Here is a 17,404-nt window from a genome sequence, read left to right as displayed (position 1 = left end):
GTTCTGTTTTTTTCTCATATTTTTGTGATTAAAAAGAATTCCTAATTAAAAGGACGATTTTCAAGATTTGCATCAAAATTTGCAGTTAAGAAAAACAACAAAATGAAAAGGTTAATTATCAGAATGTTTCGTTCTGTTGTTTTTCTCACATTCGTATGAATTAAAATTTTAAAAAATCGTAATACATCGGGTTGTTTCAAGAATTTCAAGAAAGTTTGCAGTTAAAAAAAACAACAAAATGAAAGGGTTAATTACCAAAATGTTTCGTTCTGTTGTTTGTCTCACACTCGCGTGCCTTCTTTTATGATAAAAATTTCTTAATAAAAAAGTAATTTCAAGAATTGTATAAAAATTTGCACTTAAGAAAAACAACAAAATGAAATGGCTGATTATCAAACTGTTTCGTTCTGTTGTTTTTCTGTTGTTAATTTCAAGAATTGCATAAAAATTTTGCACAAGAAAAACAACAAACTGAAAAGGTTAATTATCAAAATGTTTCATTCTTTTTTTTCTCAATAAAAAATTTCTTAATGAAAAATTAATTTCAAGAATTGCATAAAAATTTGCTGCTAAGAAAAACAACAAAATGAAAAGGTTAATTATCAAAATGTTTCATTCTGTTGTTTTTCTCCCATTCGTATGCTTTTTTTTTTTTACAAAAAATTTCTTAATGAAACAATTAATTTCAAGAACTGCATAAAAATTTGCTGCTAAGAAAAACAACAAACTGAAAAGGTTAATTATCAAAATGTTTCATTCTGTTGTTTTTCTCACCCTCGTGTGCTTTTTTTTTTTTTGCAAAAATTTCTTAATAAAACAAGTAATTTCAAGAACTGCAAAAATTTCTGTAATGACAAAAATTTCAATTAATTTCAAGAACTGCATAAAAATTTGCTGCCAAGAAAAACAACAAACTGAAAAGGTTAATTAATAAATTGTTTCGTTCTGTTGTTGTCCTCACATTCGTGTGCTTTTTTTTTTTTTACAAAAATTTCTTCATGAAACAATTAATTTCAAGAACTGCATAAAAATTTGCTGCTAAGCCTCAGTAAACAGGGGTTAAAGGTCATCCACTGAAGATGATGTAAGCTGAACAAATAATTATGTCAATTTGATATTCGGTTTAAATCAGTGGTTTTCAACCTTTTTTTATTACCACGCCCCCTCTAAGACTTGATCCTTCCCTCCACGCCCCCCTTGCATCTATGAGTAAAATTCAATCCCAGACTTAAAGGAAAAAAAAAAAAAAAGAGAAATAGAAAGGGGATTTTTATTAATTTGGGAATGAATTAGTGGGATACTTGACGCTGCTTCTTAGTGAATCTTGTTAAGAGCATAACGAATATGATTAGGGAATTTTTTATTTTTCCATAGGGCTCGCGACCCCCTCGGAAATTGCTGGCGCCCCCCAACCCCCCGACCCGTTAAGAACCACTGGCTTAAATGCTCGTTGGGATAATCCCGTTTCGACGTGGCGGGTGAGTTTTTTTTTTTTTTTTTTTTAGAGAGAGTTTTAAGTAGGTATATATATAAACAATTACTCCTTTTCTCTACTCTAGACAAGATATAAGAGCTGTTGGAAATTACATTTATGTGTCATTCCAGGAAACAAAAAACACTACCTTTCCAGTCTGGCTCTCTCTCTCTCTCTCTCTCTCTCTCTCTCTCTCTCTCTCTCTCTCTCTCTTCCTGTTCACTTACTGAAAACATTCACAAAGAATGAAATGGAACTTATTGTGAAATAGCAAATAGCTCTTTCAGAAAGAAAAGACCAAGTATCTCTCTCTCTCTCTCTCTCTCTCTCTCTCTCTCTCTCTCTCTCTCTCTCTCTCTCTTCTGTTCACTTACTGAGAACATTCACAAAGAATGAAATGGAACTTATTGTGAATAACAATAGCTCTTTCAGAAAGAAAAGACCAAGTATCTCTCTCTCTCTCTCTCTCTCTCTCTCTCTCTCTCTCTCCTGTTCACTTACTGAAAACATTCACAAAGAATGAAATGGAACTTATTGTGAAATAGCAAATAGCTCTTTCAGAAAGAAAGGACCAAATCTCTCTCTCTCTCTCTCTCTCTCTCTCTCTCTCTCTCTCTCTCTCTCTCTCTCTCTCTCTTCCTGTTCACTTACTGAGAACATTCACAAAGAATGAAATGGAACTTATTGTGAAATAAAGAGCAAATAGCTCTTTCAGAAAGAAAAGACCAAGTATCTCTCTCTCTCTCTCTCTCTCTCTTCTTCCTGTTCACTCACTGAAAACATTCACAAAGAATCAAATAAAACTTATTGTGCAATGAGAGGCAAATCATTCGTTCATAGAGCAAGGACTAAATCTCTCTCTCTCTCTCTCTCTCTCTCTCTCTCATTCTCTCCATTCACTTCTATCAAACATTCTCAGACAATCAAATAAAAAATATTGTGAAGTAAGTAAATCACTTTAAGAAAGGACCAAATCTCTCTCTCTCTCTCTCTCTCTCTCTCTCTCTCTCTCTCTCTCTCTCTCTCTCTCTCTCTCTCTCTCTCTCTCTCCATTCACTTCTATCAAACATTCTCAGACAATCAAATAAAAATATTGTGAAGTAAGTAAATCACTTTAAGAGAGGACCAAATCTCTCTCTCTCTCTCTCTCTCTCTCTCTCTCTCTCTCTCTCTCTCTCTCTCTCTCTCTCTCTCTCAGTAAAAACGAACCCATCTGCTAAATTGGTGATGCTGTATTCAGAAGATCTGGGCACCTTTTTACCCCTTTGTTGTGAGACATAATGGGCCCAAAAACTCAAAGAGTGATGAATCTCATACTAAGAATATTTTTTCGATGTATTCTTTGTCATCTAAGAATATAAGTCTCTCTCTCTCTCTAAGTGTTATGGTACAAAAGCACAATTGCTAATTTGATTTCTTCGTATATTGGAATATCAGCTTCGTATCGCTTTCTGCTGGCTAAAGGACTGGAGAATTCGACGACTGAAATGTCTAAATTTTGACGATGAATGCTAAAGAATCTTCTCTAAAAAATGACTGGCCGATATCGAAGAATCAGTGAAAGATTTTAAGATTCTGAACCCCAAAATAACAACGATATATTACCAGCATAACAATGAGAATCAACTACTGAAGATATAACCATTACATAACAGTAATAGCAAGTAGAAATTACATATAAACCAGTTACGAAAAATAACGCTACAGCAATACCAAAAATGATAAAAATTATAAAAATGTAACAAAAACATAACAAACAAACGGAAAAAGTGGTCACGTAAGTTCTACAAACGAAATTAAAAGTGAGACGAAGATCTTAGATTCTACAGTAGTTACGATGGAGTCCCTGCGTTACAAACTGAATATGTTGCAATACAACCTACACTCAGTCTTATCTAGGTCAGTCTAACCTGAGCCTTGCCTATGTATAACTGTGTATGTGATACATTTAGAGCAAGGACAGATTTCTCTTAGAAATCTGGTAATAGACGCCGTGGAGTCTGGAAAATTATGTCATCAGTCGCCCCCTGATTAAATGTCCTGAGCGAGTGGACACCAACTCTGCAGAAAGTGAAATATTTTAAATTAGTTGGCGCCAGGAATATGTCACCTATCTTCAAAATAACAAGTCACAGAGTCTGTCCCATTTGTTTTAAACTGTGGGCAGTCTTTTCGAGAAGTTCTTGTTTGCAGTTAATTTCCCTCCCTGGTGTAAATTACTCTCTTTAGGGTTTATCATGAAATGGATTTCTTGGCGAACTTAGGAGTCGCTGGGTTCGTTCCTTCTGACCAGAGAGAGAAAATAAGGTTCGAAACAATTCTGAAGAGTCTGTTTATTGATTATATTAGTCAATTATTCTTGACTCAAGATAGTCATTACCAAACTGTGTTAAAAGGGAAAAATCAGCTGATTAATTTTTACAGTGATTCTCAAATCGGGTGCCACAGACAGTGCCTGGGGGTGCCGCAAGTTTGTCACGAATTTTGTCTTGGCTAGACCATCTCAATGAACATTTGTAAAAAAAGAAAAAAAAGTCTGCAGAAGTCTTCATTTAATTATTTTCAGTGTGTCTGCTCCAATATATTAACACACACACACACACACACATATATATCAACACAAAATTCCCTTCATAACATATATATAAATATATTATTTATATAGAGTAATTGGATATTAAAGGACGTTTGTAGCTTTCTGATTATATATATATATATATATATATATATATATATATATATATATATATATATATATATATATATATATATACATATATATATATATATATATATATATATATATATATATATATATATATACACATATACATATACACTTAAATGTGATTATCATGTTTTTTTATGATATTCTGCATTCATAACGCTCAAGTTTATCTAATTCTTCTGATATGCTCTTTGTTAGTACAGTATATCTCTGCACGTACGGTGTGCTGATTTTGGTTTGAGTATGGATAATAATTTTATTCATTAAATACGAAGTTAAATCATGCGACATGGTGGGATGGTGAAGAAGGGGTGCCACGGCAATGATTAAATTAGTTAGGGTGCCGTCACTAAAAAAAGATAGAGAACCACTGGAAGATCACAATTCCTACGAAATATATATGAGAATATGAGGCATAACTTTTACCATGGGATCGGCATAGCTTTCCCCGTTTCACATGCTCTCTCTCTCTCTCTCTCTCTCTCTCTCTCTCTCTCTCTCTCTCTCTCTCGCGCTAACTTGTCATACAAATATAATGGAACAGTCTACGAATCTGTAAATTGTACATTGCCGTATTACTCATATTGATTTGCAACAAACAATATGGAGTTGTAACATTTTCTAAATCTATATTTTCAGTTTATTGTTCTAAAGTTGGCACGGATATTAAATGAGCCAAGAAAAAAAAAAGAAAATGCATTTCCTGAATATTAACAAAAACTAAATGTGAGAGAGAGAGAGAGAGAGAGAGAGAGAGAGAGAGAGAGAGAGAGAGAGAGAGAGAGAGAATCAGGAATTTTCAGTGGTGCCTGCCAGACCCTTTACATTTAAAATCATTTAGTTTCATATCTAAAGCCTAAAAAGCAGCATCAGTCCTGTGCAACAGTATTTGGCTCGAAAACCTAATTGGACACCTTTTTCCAAAAAGAGAAATCGAAAGACCTAAAAGCTTATTAAAGGGACTTTTTCAATAATAGCCTTTGTTAAAACTCCAATTCCCTCCTAGAAAGCAATTCTATCAGAAAACGGACTCTTTCACGCACCGAAGAATCAAAAAGCGCCATTGGGAAGAAAGATTAATGCCCAAAATATTAAATTCTTTCCAGCTTTCAGAACTGGTGAGTGCTCATTGACCAGGAGTTGCCAGGTGTCACCTGAATTCAGGTGACAAAAGGTGGCTTTTCGAAGTCAGTGTCCATTGACGAATAAGTGTTCCTGTTTCTTTCAAATTTATGAATCTGTATTGTAGTGATGTTTGGAAGTATATATTCTAATGAGATATATTAATTTTATGATGCTTTCCCAAAGGTATTATTATTATTATTATTATTATTATTATTATTATTATTATTATTATTATTATTATTATTATTATTATTTTATTAATTTTTTTCTTGTCTATCACAGTCATCCTATTGGACTGGGTGGTTTTTATAGTGTGGGGGGGTTCCGGGTTGCATCCTGCCTCCTTAGGAGTCCATCACTTTTCTCACTATGTGAGCTGTTTCTGGTAGCACACTCTTCTGCATGAGTCCTAGAGCTACTTCGGCATCTAGTTTTTAAAGATTATTATTATTATTATTATATTATTATTATTATTATTATTATTATTATTATTATTCAGAAAGTAAACCCTATTCATATGGAACAACCCCACAGGGTCCACCGACTTCTGAAATTCAAGCCTCCAAAAAATATGATGTTCAAATGAAAGCAGTAACAGAAGGTAAAGGGAATACAGAAAGAGACCAGTCAACAGAAGAAAAATAAATTAACAAATTAATAAATAAACAGATAAAAATGAAAGTCGATTAGAAAACACAACGGAAATTGCTTCACGGTACAAGCGCATTGCATCTTCGTTTGAACTTTTGCGGTTCCAATTGTAAAAACACCCCATGCAGTCAAGTGATAACAAACAGTTAAATAAATCACTATTACGGCACGGAATCACAAAAACGAAAGCCATGCCATATCATTTTCATAAGCAGGTAATTTACGAGCGATAATAAATCCCGTTCTAGAATTCGTCTCGTACACAAAGGTTGATTACGGATTTGCAAACATCGTTTGGAGACGAGAGGCCGTGAATCAAGATTTACCCGGATGCGTTCTCTCCTTGAGACACGAGGAGGCTTGGAGGAAAGTGAGACAATTTGGAGGAAATGAGATAAATGGAGACAGAAAATGGAGGAGGAAAATAAATGAGAGGAAAGGGCGGTATTAGAGGGACGAGAGAAATTGAGAAAACAGCGGAAATTTTGAAAATTGAGGACAATTGAGAAAAAATGAGTACAGTGATGTGGAATAAATGAGAGAAAGAAATGAGAGGAATTATCGGAAAACAAAAAACGATACATTGGAAGATGTGAAATATAAATAAACAAAAAATGAGAGAACTAAAGATAATGGAGCCATGAACTAAATGAGAGATATCAGGTGAAATAAAAATGAATTAAATCGCAAACTTAAGCTATTCCTAAAAGCTACTGTATATGCTGTAGGGAGGTAGGGAAAACAGCAGTTTAAACGCAATGAAAAATTATCGTACGTTCATATTTTTGGTTTGTACGAAGAGAACCGAGACGGTCTTTAAATCTACAACCCTACTGAAGCTTGTAAATCTCGTTCACAATCTTTTCTCTGCAAAATGATACACGCGAAAGCAAAATATCAGAGCAGAAATATGAGGCAGTAGAGACAGACACTCCTACGCACTGTATATATGTAAAAAAAAATTTGCTTGCTATACACCGAGAACGCCAACCGTCCACCCAAAAAAAAGACGTAATTGCGTCATTTCATTACATACGGTCGTATTTCGTGACGCGTTTGAAACGTGAAACCCTCCGGTAATGCAATACGCAAATGACAGACGCATAAAGCAGTGCTTTCAGCAAGCAAATAAAAGAAAAATAAAACGAAAAAAGCCTTAAAAAGGCTCCATAAAATCTAATGTTATCTTCTAATTTTTCGTGGGATAGCGGAGCTGAGGTTTGATGTTTGCAGAGACGCGTGTATGTCATTTTCAAAGATTAGAAGTCATGGCATGTTGGGTAATTCTGAAAGCGACTGTTGCACGGAAAAGGGGAGAGATTCTGCACCAACAACATGCAACAGTGCCTCGTTTTTTGTCACACACACACACACACATATATATATATATATATATATATATATATATATATATATGCAGTTCTATAACTCTGTCTGAATAGAGAGAGAGAGAGAGAGAGAGAGAGAGAGAGAGAGAGAGAGAGAGAGAGAGAGAGAGAGAGAGAGAGAATAGCCACCTAAAATAGAAGAAGAAAAACACTGTAACGTTAACAATTATGAAGAAGGAATAAATTAAAATAACAATACGACAAATTATATATGTATGTATGTGTATATATGTATGTATATATATATATATATATACTGTATATATATATATATATATATATATATATATATATATATATATATATATATATATATATATATATTATATATATATATATATATATAAAACCTCCGCAAAAGAAACGTTCTGCAAACCCAACCCTTGTGAATAATGTCACAAAAGAGGGAAACATTACGCGAGATAAAGACTGAGCGCTGTTCTGTCACTCCTCAGTCGAATTCCTCCCCTCCATCTCCCCCCACCCCACAAAAAAACTCTTGTCGAAACCTGGTCGAATCTGTTTCCATCACAACAACAAAATAGTATAAAAAAGGCAAAAAACAAATATTCTTAAAGGTCAGATAACCCACGAATATTCCTTTGCGTGGACAGGCGTTGACGTTTCCCCAAACCCACTGATTGATTTATATCGCTTGCGTTATTCTGATCTTATCAGATTGTGTTTTTTTACTAACGAAGTGTTCAGGGATACCTGTGTAACTCAGTTAACGTGACTGACATTCATAAGAAATATATGTTTCCTGATTTGTGACGGAACCTGGAAGTGTCTTTTGATAACTGATCTCTTTCTGTATTTCCAATTACCTTCCGTTGCTTCTATTCGAATGAACGCCATAATATTCTTTTGATGCTTGAATTTCAAGTCAATGGTCCCTTTTGTGGGCTTGTTCCATATGAATAGGGTTCGTCCTCTGAATAATAATAATAATAATAATAATAATAATAATAATAATAATAATGTTCTTTGGGAGCTTGAATTTCAAATCAATGGCTACTGTGGGCTTGTTCCATATGAATAGGATTCATCTTCTGAATAATCTTAATAATAATAATAATAATAATAATAATAATAATAATAATAATAATAATATCAGACTTTCTTGTAAGCAGTCAATCATCCAGCCTTCAAAAGTACACTCAGTCTTAATCTGCAGTTACTCATACTAAGGGTTGATTTTTTATTTTTATTCTGCAGTGTTAGGACAAAGATGATGATAATAATAATTTTGTACGTAAATTATGATGAATTCATAATTACTATTCATAAATAAAAATAATAATCTAAATAAGATGAGGCTTAATAGTCTACAAAAACGAAAGAAAATTATGGTGAACAAAAGTTGAGAGAGAGAGAGAAAGAGATAGCCTACATACGCTCTCAACATATAACCGCACATCTTTCAAGAATTTGTGCAATTCGTGTCAGGAAAAAATAAACGATTTATCCTTATAACGAACTTCGCCTCTTGGCCTTATCTTCCACCATTTTCACCAAAGCCAAAAAAAAAAAAAAAAGTCATTTAAAAGAACTTTTACTGCAAAAGTTAATTTCCGACCGCAAAAGGATTATCCGGGAATGGAATCTTCTATTAAAAAGTTAAATGAACACTGGTGTCTTAGCGACAGAGGTAGCCTAATTACAGGTAAGAAGGCCAGTGTTGACAGGTAACAGGCAGTGCAACCGCACTGTCTTAACTGTTTAAACTGGTCGTGAAATTTGATTTTAATTTCAAATCTTTTAAAAATATTTATGTGGTTTTTCAACGTGTGGTATCTAGCCAGAAAAAGCGACTGATTATTCCAAACATTTCACAGAAAAAGGAAGAAAAATGTATAATTTATGAATGACATCTTACTCTGTGCCTTCATTCATAAAATATAATTTTTGCATGCATCCTTATCATCGTATTCACGTTCTGAAACATGCCCAGGTTAAGCTATATATATATATATATATATATATATATATATATATATATATATATATATATATATATATATATATATATATATATATATATATATATATATAGATTATCCGTGATCATACATAAGACAGAACACATCTCTCAAATGCAAATAATTAGTGAAACATATCCCAGGAGAATTAATATAATTAATGGTACTGAGAGGAAGCAGCCGTTTCAAAGCACACTAAAACAGTGGACAATACGACTGGCATACACATTACCGTACACTTTAAATGCCAAAAAAATCTATCCTACATTCTTTGATGTTATACGTTTCAGTAATGAAACTGCAGTCAGCGAAGGGTAAAGAAAACGCCGCAAAACACACACACACACACACACACATGCAACTTAAGACATTAATGCTCTATTTAGTAGTTAGTCAAATGCAGTGAGTCGAAGCCATGTCAGTTAGTCGTCTGAGAGAGAGAGAGAGAGAGAGAGAGAGAGAGAGAGAGAGAGAGAGAGAGAGAGAGAGAGAGAGAGAGAGAGAGAGAGAGTACTATAACTAAAAAGAATTATATTATAGATCTGTGGAGCTGTCAATTAATATAATTATGCGCGTTGCCCTCTCAACATTAACGTTTTCTTTGAAGTAATATTAACCTTATAATAGAAAACGTAGGACCATATTATTGATGCCTTACTTTACAATATTATTTCCATTTGTGAATAAATGAACCAAAATTTCAAATTAAATTCAAATTTTAGCTTAAATAATACTAATATTGAAATAAAAAACTGGCAATGAAAATATTTTTGAGCTTCAAAACTTTTCATTAATCAAAAAAGAAATTCTTAAATTTTTTTTTTGGGGGTGGTGGGCTTTCCCTACCTAAGTAAAATGCAAGAATTTGAAGCAAATAGCTTCAACAATAAGTCCAAAATTTAATTCTTGTCATTAAAGGGGACTCATGCCGTAGCCACGCCCCTTATCCAGTTGCAAACAAGGCACCAGTTAATGCAGAATAACAGGCAAAAAAGTTGGGACCACATTCAAGCACAATCTGGCTTCTGACCTCCTTGCTCTCTCTCTCTCTCTCTCTCTCTCTCTCTCTCTCTCTCTCTCTCTCTCTCTCTCTCTCTCTCTCTCTCAAGTGTTCCAGTAAATGATATCTTCATGACTGTGAAACGTACATCATGATCTGTCTCTCTGAATTAAAATTTCTTCATGAGAATAAAAATGTAAAACTTGTAACAAAGAATCAAGAACTTTTCGTTGTTTACGAATGACAAGGGATCAAACAGTCCTATATTTAAAAACCATGAATGCGTAACTCTTAGTAACAAAGTATCTCATGCACATAATATAAAAAATACAAAAAAAAAAAACCAGACGAGAAAGATCTCTGCACTGGAGAATACACGCATGCGCGCCCCTGTCAGAACACAAGCCGGAAAAAGGTCCAGTTTAAAGAGTTTAGAGTATCATTGGCTTACGGTTGGGCCAAGGTCTAGGTTTAGACCAGGCCTTGGTCTAGAACGTGTGTTTGACCACACACAGCCTTACGAAAACCACGCAGTGGGTCAAGTGAAATAATAATGTTATTTAACACGAGTTTACCATAAAAATAGTTACTGTTTGTTACAAAGCAGCACCTACTCCGAGGTGCTAGTACTAAACACCGTATGGTAAAAATGAAGTAGACGGCTGCACGAAGATACAGTTTATTAAATCGACCACACCAGATAAAAAGGGTGCATATGATACTTTGATCCTCGAGGGGGTAGTACTAAACGCGGTGTCCCAAGGAGCTTCCGCCATGTTTAGTACTAGAACCTCGGAGTAGGTGACGCGTAGATAACAAGCCAAAATAGCACCAATAATTTTAATAGCGTTCAATAGCGGTGCTGTTTACAACAAACAGCACTACTTTGACGGTATTATTCAACTATTGATGAAACGTTCTGTACACGAATTTACCATAAAAAAATGGTCTCTGTTATAGACAGTGACGATTTTTAATTGTATCAAATAAAGGTGCTGGTTACAACAAACAGCGATATTCTGACGGTCTCATCTAGTGAGAAATTTTCAAGCGTTCGTGCAATTGCTACGACAGACAAAGGTGGTTTTTATTTAGTTTGTTTAACATACTGAATAATAATGAATACCTGCGACTCGCCCTGATAATTATAACCCTGTCACAGAGTTACTTTTCGTGCTTCACAGAACACGTCATCCCGTCAGGGTGACAATGTAATACATTAGTCTCCCCCTTCAAGATCGATTTGGCTCTAAACGGTTTGTCATCCATTCGGGCTTAAAAATCCTTCGTACTATGTGGATCGTATACAATGTCGTACTTTCTCCTGTATATTATCTTACTTTAAGCTCTTATATAGTGTTGTACTTTCTGGACCGTATACAATTTCGTACCTCGTATATTATTAAGATAATACTTTACGGCTCGCATACTATGTCGTATTTTTAGCTAGCATACAACGTCGTATTTTCCAGCTCGTATACAGTGTCGTACATTTGTTAGCTCGTATACAAAGTCGTTCTTTCTGGATTGTATACAAGTCCGAACTTCTTAGCTCGTGCACAATGTCGTACTTCTTATCCTTTATACAAATTTCGTACTTATAGCTCGTATACAACAAGGTCTAGACCTTGGTATGCAATGTCGTACTTTCAGTTCGTATAAAATGTCGTACTTTCCAGGGCTCGTATAGTTCCACCACTACAGCGATGTATTAGACAGCAAAAAATTTTGTTGGGATTTCTTGCTTACATACGATGACGTGAATTGAATTTATCCATAAATTCTCAAACGACATTGTTAAAAGTGAATGAATGTATTATTTACGGGCTGCCCACGCGCTAGAACCCGTGCTGCCATATGGCTGGTTTAATCTAAACTGACTTGAGTGGATTCAGTATTTTGAATCTGATTTTATAAGAATATTTTTTACGAAGACGCTGTTTTACAGAGTATAATAGATAATACACTATACGCCTACTCCGCAAAACACTTACATCTTGATATTTGTTATCGAAAATTAAATGACAACAGTTTACAAAGTACAGTATGTATATCACGAGTATTTTGGTTATAAATTCAACAACGTACTTTACAGAATTCAACATATACATTATTTAACTGTGCGATGATTATTAACGAAAACTAAATATTAACACAAGTAGTAACTAGTTGGCGTGGAGCCTGACCAAAGCTTTTGTTTTGAAAATTCTCAAGGCGGGTTATTGGCTCGAATCTATCCCATGCAAAGCTCAAGTTCAAAGATATGGCGTTGTTGCGCCAGTTGGGTAAACCAATAAATAAAAAAATCAAAGCTTGTGAAAATGTTAAAAGTAACTCTCGCCATGGGGATTTGAACCACCGACCGGTGAAACACCAGGCAGTGATTATCCACTTACCACATAGGGCATTTTCAACCAACCTCAGAAATTCTTGTATTTCTTTTGTTATTTGTTTGTGAATACCCCTCTTTATAAATTTCCCCTTCAAAGTCTCTTATAGATTTCCCCTTCAAAGTCTCTTATAAAAATTTTATCTATTTTTATTTCTCACTGAATAGCTTGATTACAGAGCGTCAAAAAAAAAAAGAAAATACAACTAATTTTCTCAAGATCACTAACCTATACGTCATCAGAAGCTCTTTGAAAAATGTAGTCTCAGTTCCCCAGTTTCCTTACAATGAAGGGGTTTGGGGGGGGAGAGGGGGTGGGAATCGCTCTAACCTAATATTAGACATGAACTTCAGAGAATCCCATACAGACGAATCACCACTGAGCCTAGAGAACAAAAACTGGACGGAAATCGGTCTAATTAACTTCGAGTCTTTCATCGGACGACCTCACAGAAAAAGTGGGACGACTTGACTCCATTGTTCTGAATGATTTAATGAAGTAGCAAGGCTTTCGTTGTGTGCTTTCTCTGGAGAGAGAGAGAGAGAGAGAGAGAGAGAGAGAGAGAGAGAGAGAGAGAGAGAGAGAGAGAGAGAATCGCTCCTTACCTCAAAATTCTGAAACTGTGTACTTATATGCTTTATACAAAAGGGCGCATTTGGTATAATTAACTGGCGTCACGATCACACTGGTCATCTGATCTGCCATGCATATATATATATATATATATATATAATCTTTCTATATACATATATCTATATATAATATATATATATATATATATATAATATATATATATACTCTACACTAATAACTTATTTTTTGCCTATCTTGCGTGTGAGCATTAATGACCAGTGTCATCGTGACTCCAGTTGCATTTATATCAAACGTGTCCTTTTGTTTAGCAGAAGGGTGGCCACCTTCCATAGACCTATATATATTACTGCACGAATTTAAACACCGAAACTGCAGACAAATAGATAAAAATGGATATAAAACACATGATAAATGAGAAAGTTAAATACTTACCAGGCGCTGTTTTCTTGGCCTAGACACCGCTGGTTACAGGGCAGTTCTGTAATGTGAAAATTGATATGAAATTATTTACCAGGTTGACACTGTGGCTTACGGTTTTTTTTTTTTTATAATTTGCAATATCAGAAAGGCTGACTAGTATATTGATGACTAGCTATTAGACAGATATAACTGCATGATTACTATTATAATTAAGCACTTTTGGTATTTCTTCTTATCTATTTCCGCAGTGTGGGTTTGATAATTGGACTATGTCAATTTTTAAAATTGGTACTATCTTGTATTTTAGCTTGTGAAGCAGACCATTATCATATTACGTTTTCTATCATATAAATATATATGTGTATACATATATATGTATACATACATACATACATAATACATACACATATATGTGTGTATAATCAAACTGAATAAACCCATCCTTTTGTTCATTGCAGGATGGTGAACACAACAGACGAAGGCTCAGAAGGGATGAAAAGAACTCCTTTAATGAGGAGACACACGATCGAGGTCCAGCCCCCACTTGACCACAAACTCGAGGACATAGGCCTATGCGTTTCGAGGGCTTTCTCCGACGATGCATGGGCTAGCGGGAACGACGCAGATTCTGCTGCTGACGGAGGGCAACGGACTTCTACGACATCCTTCAGTGGCAAGATCTCAAGCCCTAAAGGTGGAACCAAGAAGGAGATCAAAGAATTTGGACCACGAATTGCTTGGTCTAATGAACATGATGGGGATTTACAAGTCGAAGGGCTACCGGCTTCGATTAAAGCTCCCAAGCAAAAGAGCCAAAGGCGCCCAAAGAGCTGCGTAACTCCCGTGCCTTCAGCTGCTGTTGTCAGTGACGTGCCAACAGTAATAACAGATCTTCCTGAGAAATCTGAGGCTTGGACCAAACCACCGGAGAAGGAAATTTCAAGGACTTCATCACCTTCAGGTAAGGAGCTTCCATCAGGGGAGCTACCAGCAGCAGAAGAGCCGCCGTCAGAAAAACCTCTAGCTGAGCCAGCAACAGAAGCGCCACAGAAAAGCGCGCCATTATGCAGCAACGAAATATTAGACCGAATTGCCGCCAGAGTCTGTCGATCTCAGTCTTCCCCGGATATCTACGGGCAAAACCAGAAGAGGAAAATTAAATCGGCCAGCTTGGACGAAGAGAAAAGTGACGTTATCACACCCTTTGAGCCGTACGATGGCCTGCTTATTCACAGAGCCACTTTCTTCTCTCCACTGCCTAGACGAGATACGTCATCATCCTTAGGCCATGAGGATGAAGATGAAGAGAAGGAGACGGACAAAACCTCCAGACTCCTTGGTTACAGGCCTAAAAACGGCTTTTATTTCATGCCATTTAGTAAACTCTTCACAAAACCCAAGAGCGCTAGGTCTAGGCATTCGTCGAAATCATCCTCGCAAGGCGACCCTGATCTGGGCGTGGCGAATTCTTTGCAGCAGTTTAACGAAGCGGAAAAGGACATCATAAAAAGACGAGAAGCGCCCTAAAACAAAGAATCTCTTCCGCAAGCAAGAAAAGACTTAACAGCGCCAACAAGAAGAAGATTCATTTGAATATTGTTGTCAGCGCTAAGACGGAGAGCGACGAAAGCCTTCCTTGCTCTGACAACGACGAAACGAGCAGCGTCCATAGGCCGAGTTCGACGTCGATCGCAGAACTGAGTAAGAAGAAGAAAGCGAAGAAGACGAAGCACAGGGAGCGCAGCGTCCCTGCAGAGCTGCTGAGGTCGAAGCTCGGCGCAAGCAGGGACAAGAAAACTTTCAAAGTGAAAGCGGAAAAGAAAAAGCAGAACAAGACGGTGAAAAGAACAAAAAATAAGAAGGAAATCCCGACGATGATGTCGGAGATCTCGCCCGTGGGAAGCGACGTCGAGAACGACAACGACTTCGAAAGATACGAGAACCTTCACGAGTTCTCGGGTGCGCTGCGCAATTCCAAAAACAGACCCTACAGTTGCGACTATTACGGTGAGGAGGATCGCGGGTTTGCGCCGGCCAGGGGCGGGTTCCTTCAGACGATCATTAGCGAGGCGAACGTTTACAAGCCGGTCAGCAGGACGTGGAAAGGAAACAAGTGAGTATATACTAATTAAATTCGGACCAGAGAGAGAGAAGCAAGTGTTCGTCACGTGTTAAGCCTATCGCCCGAGAGAGAGAAGCAAGTGTTTGTCACGTGTTAAGCCTATCGCCCAAAAACCGACTATAAACCACATTAAAACTAATGCATGCTAGTAAATTAAATTACAGAATATACACGAGTATACGCAGTGAACATACACAAGCTTTTATAGTCCTACCTATACAATGGTCACATGTGAAGCCATTCTGAAGGCGATTTAATGCAGGCGCATAGGATTACAATGTAATCCTACACCTTACCGCTTGATGCTGGATAATGAAACAAATTATAATTCGTCATACAATAATGAACGGTGCAATGAAGAATGAAATTGCAATGATTATTATTATCTGTCGCCGTATACAGATGGGTTTTAAAATATAAAGATTGTGTTATATTAGTTAATATTCGAACAACAATATGTATCTTAAAAGCCCATTAGACGAGAGAGAGAGAGAGAGAGAGAGAGTGGTTAATATTCGCACAACGGTGGTCATCTTAAAAGCTCATTAGACGAGAGAGAGAGAGAGAGAGATAGAGAGAGATAGATGATAGATTCATTACACTGAATATATCAGAATATATATAGAACGATTCATTTTAGATAATTATTGTTTTGAGTCTTTGAAAGCCATATTTTGCAATTAGTCCTATATTAAAACCCTAACTTTTAATCCGCAGTAAGGAATGATTTACTTCCGTTTTGGAGCACTTTTTATTTCCGTTTATCAACTAATTTTTTATTAGTATGTTTCGTGGAAACATACTAATTTTATCTAGAATCTACAGATAAATTCATAATTAATATGCTTTGTAGACGGGGGAACTATCTAGTACCAACCGATAATCTATACAACCACGTAAACATCACTCATCAGTTATGACGTCATGCTTACGTAACCCAAACTTAACGAGATGATTGGACGGCGTTGTAAATCACCTCCAACGGATATTACGGTTAAGCCTAGGGTTAAACCACCCGTAACTTCCCATAATAGAAAGGAAAATACCGACTGCTTCCTGACGAAGGGCTACAAAGCTTATTAAGACGAAGTGAGGCCGCGGCCATACTTATGTGGAATATATGGGAACATTAATGCGCTCCGGGATGTGGGTGGGAGGGAGCGTCTTCTATTGGGAGAATGATTTAAAAGGGATTTAAACCGCCGTTTTCATAAACGGAGAGGTTTAATGAAAAGATGGCGGCTACGTTCTAATTATGTTCGATGTTATTTACTAACCTGATGATACTGATGATGATGGTAGTGAGTAAAAGTGCAGATTACAATCTCCGTTTACTAGTGCAATGGAGATTATTAATATTAGGCCTAGTTATGTTATATACTAGTGTGACATCTTTTATGGCGGGTGAAATTTTACGGTAACAAAAAGGATTTCAAAACTAACAGACATACCTATAAAATTCAGAAATTTTACGGTAACAAAAAGGATTTTATAACTAACAGACATACCTATAAAATTCAGAGAGAGAGA

At 36.0% G+C, this 17,404-nt stretch overlaps 1 protein-coding gene across 1 annotated transcript in view; it reads left to right on the top strand.

Moving 5' to 3' along the window:
* Positions 1 to 17,404, top strand: part of LOC136847335 (nucleolar and coiled-body phosphoprotein 1-like) — a 45,974-nt gene that overhangs the window by 14,406 nt on the left and 14,164 nt on the right. The window contains 2 exon segments of the mRNA XM_067118914.1: positions 14,211 to 15,256; positions 15,259 to 15,865. Coding sequence (XP_066975015.1) covers positions 14,212 to 15,256; positions 15,259 to 15,865 — 1,652 coding nt within the window. The 5' untranslated portion in view covers position 14,211.

This window comes from Macrobrachium rosenbergii, chromosome 16 (genome assembly GCF_040412425.1).
Source record: "Macrobrachium rosenbergii isolate ZJJX-2024 chromosome 16, ASM4041242v1, whole genome shotgun sequence".
NCBI lineage: Eukaryota > Metazoa > Arthropoda > Malacostraca > Decapoda > Palaemonidae > Macrobrachium > Macrobrachium rosenbergii.
This window is presented reverse-complemented; position numbering and strand designations above follow the sequence as displayed.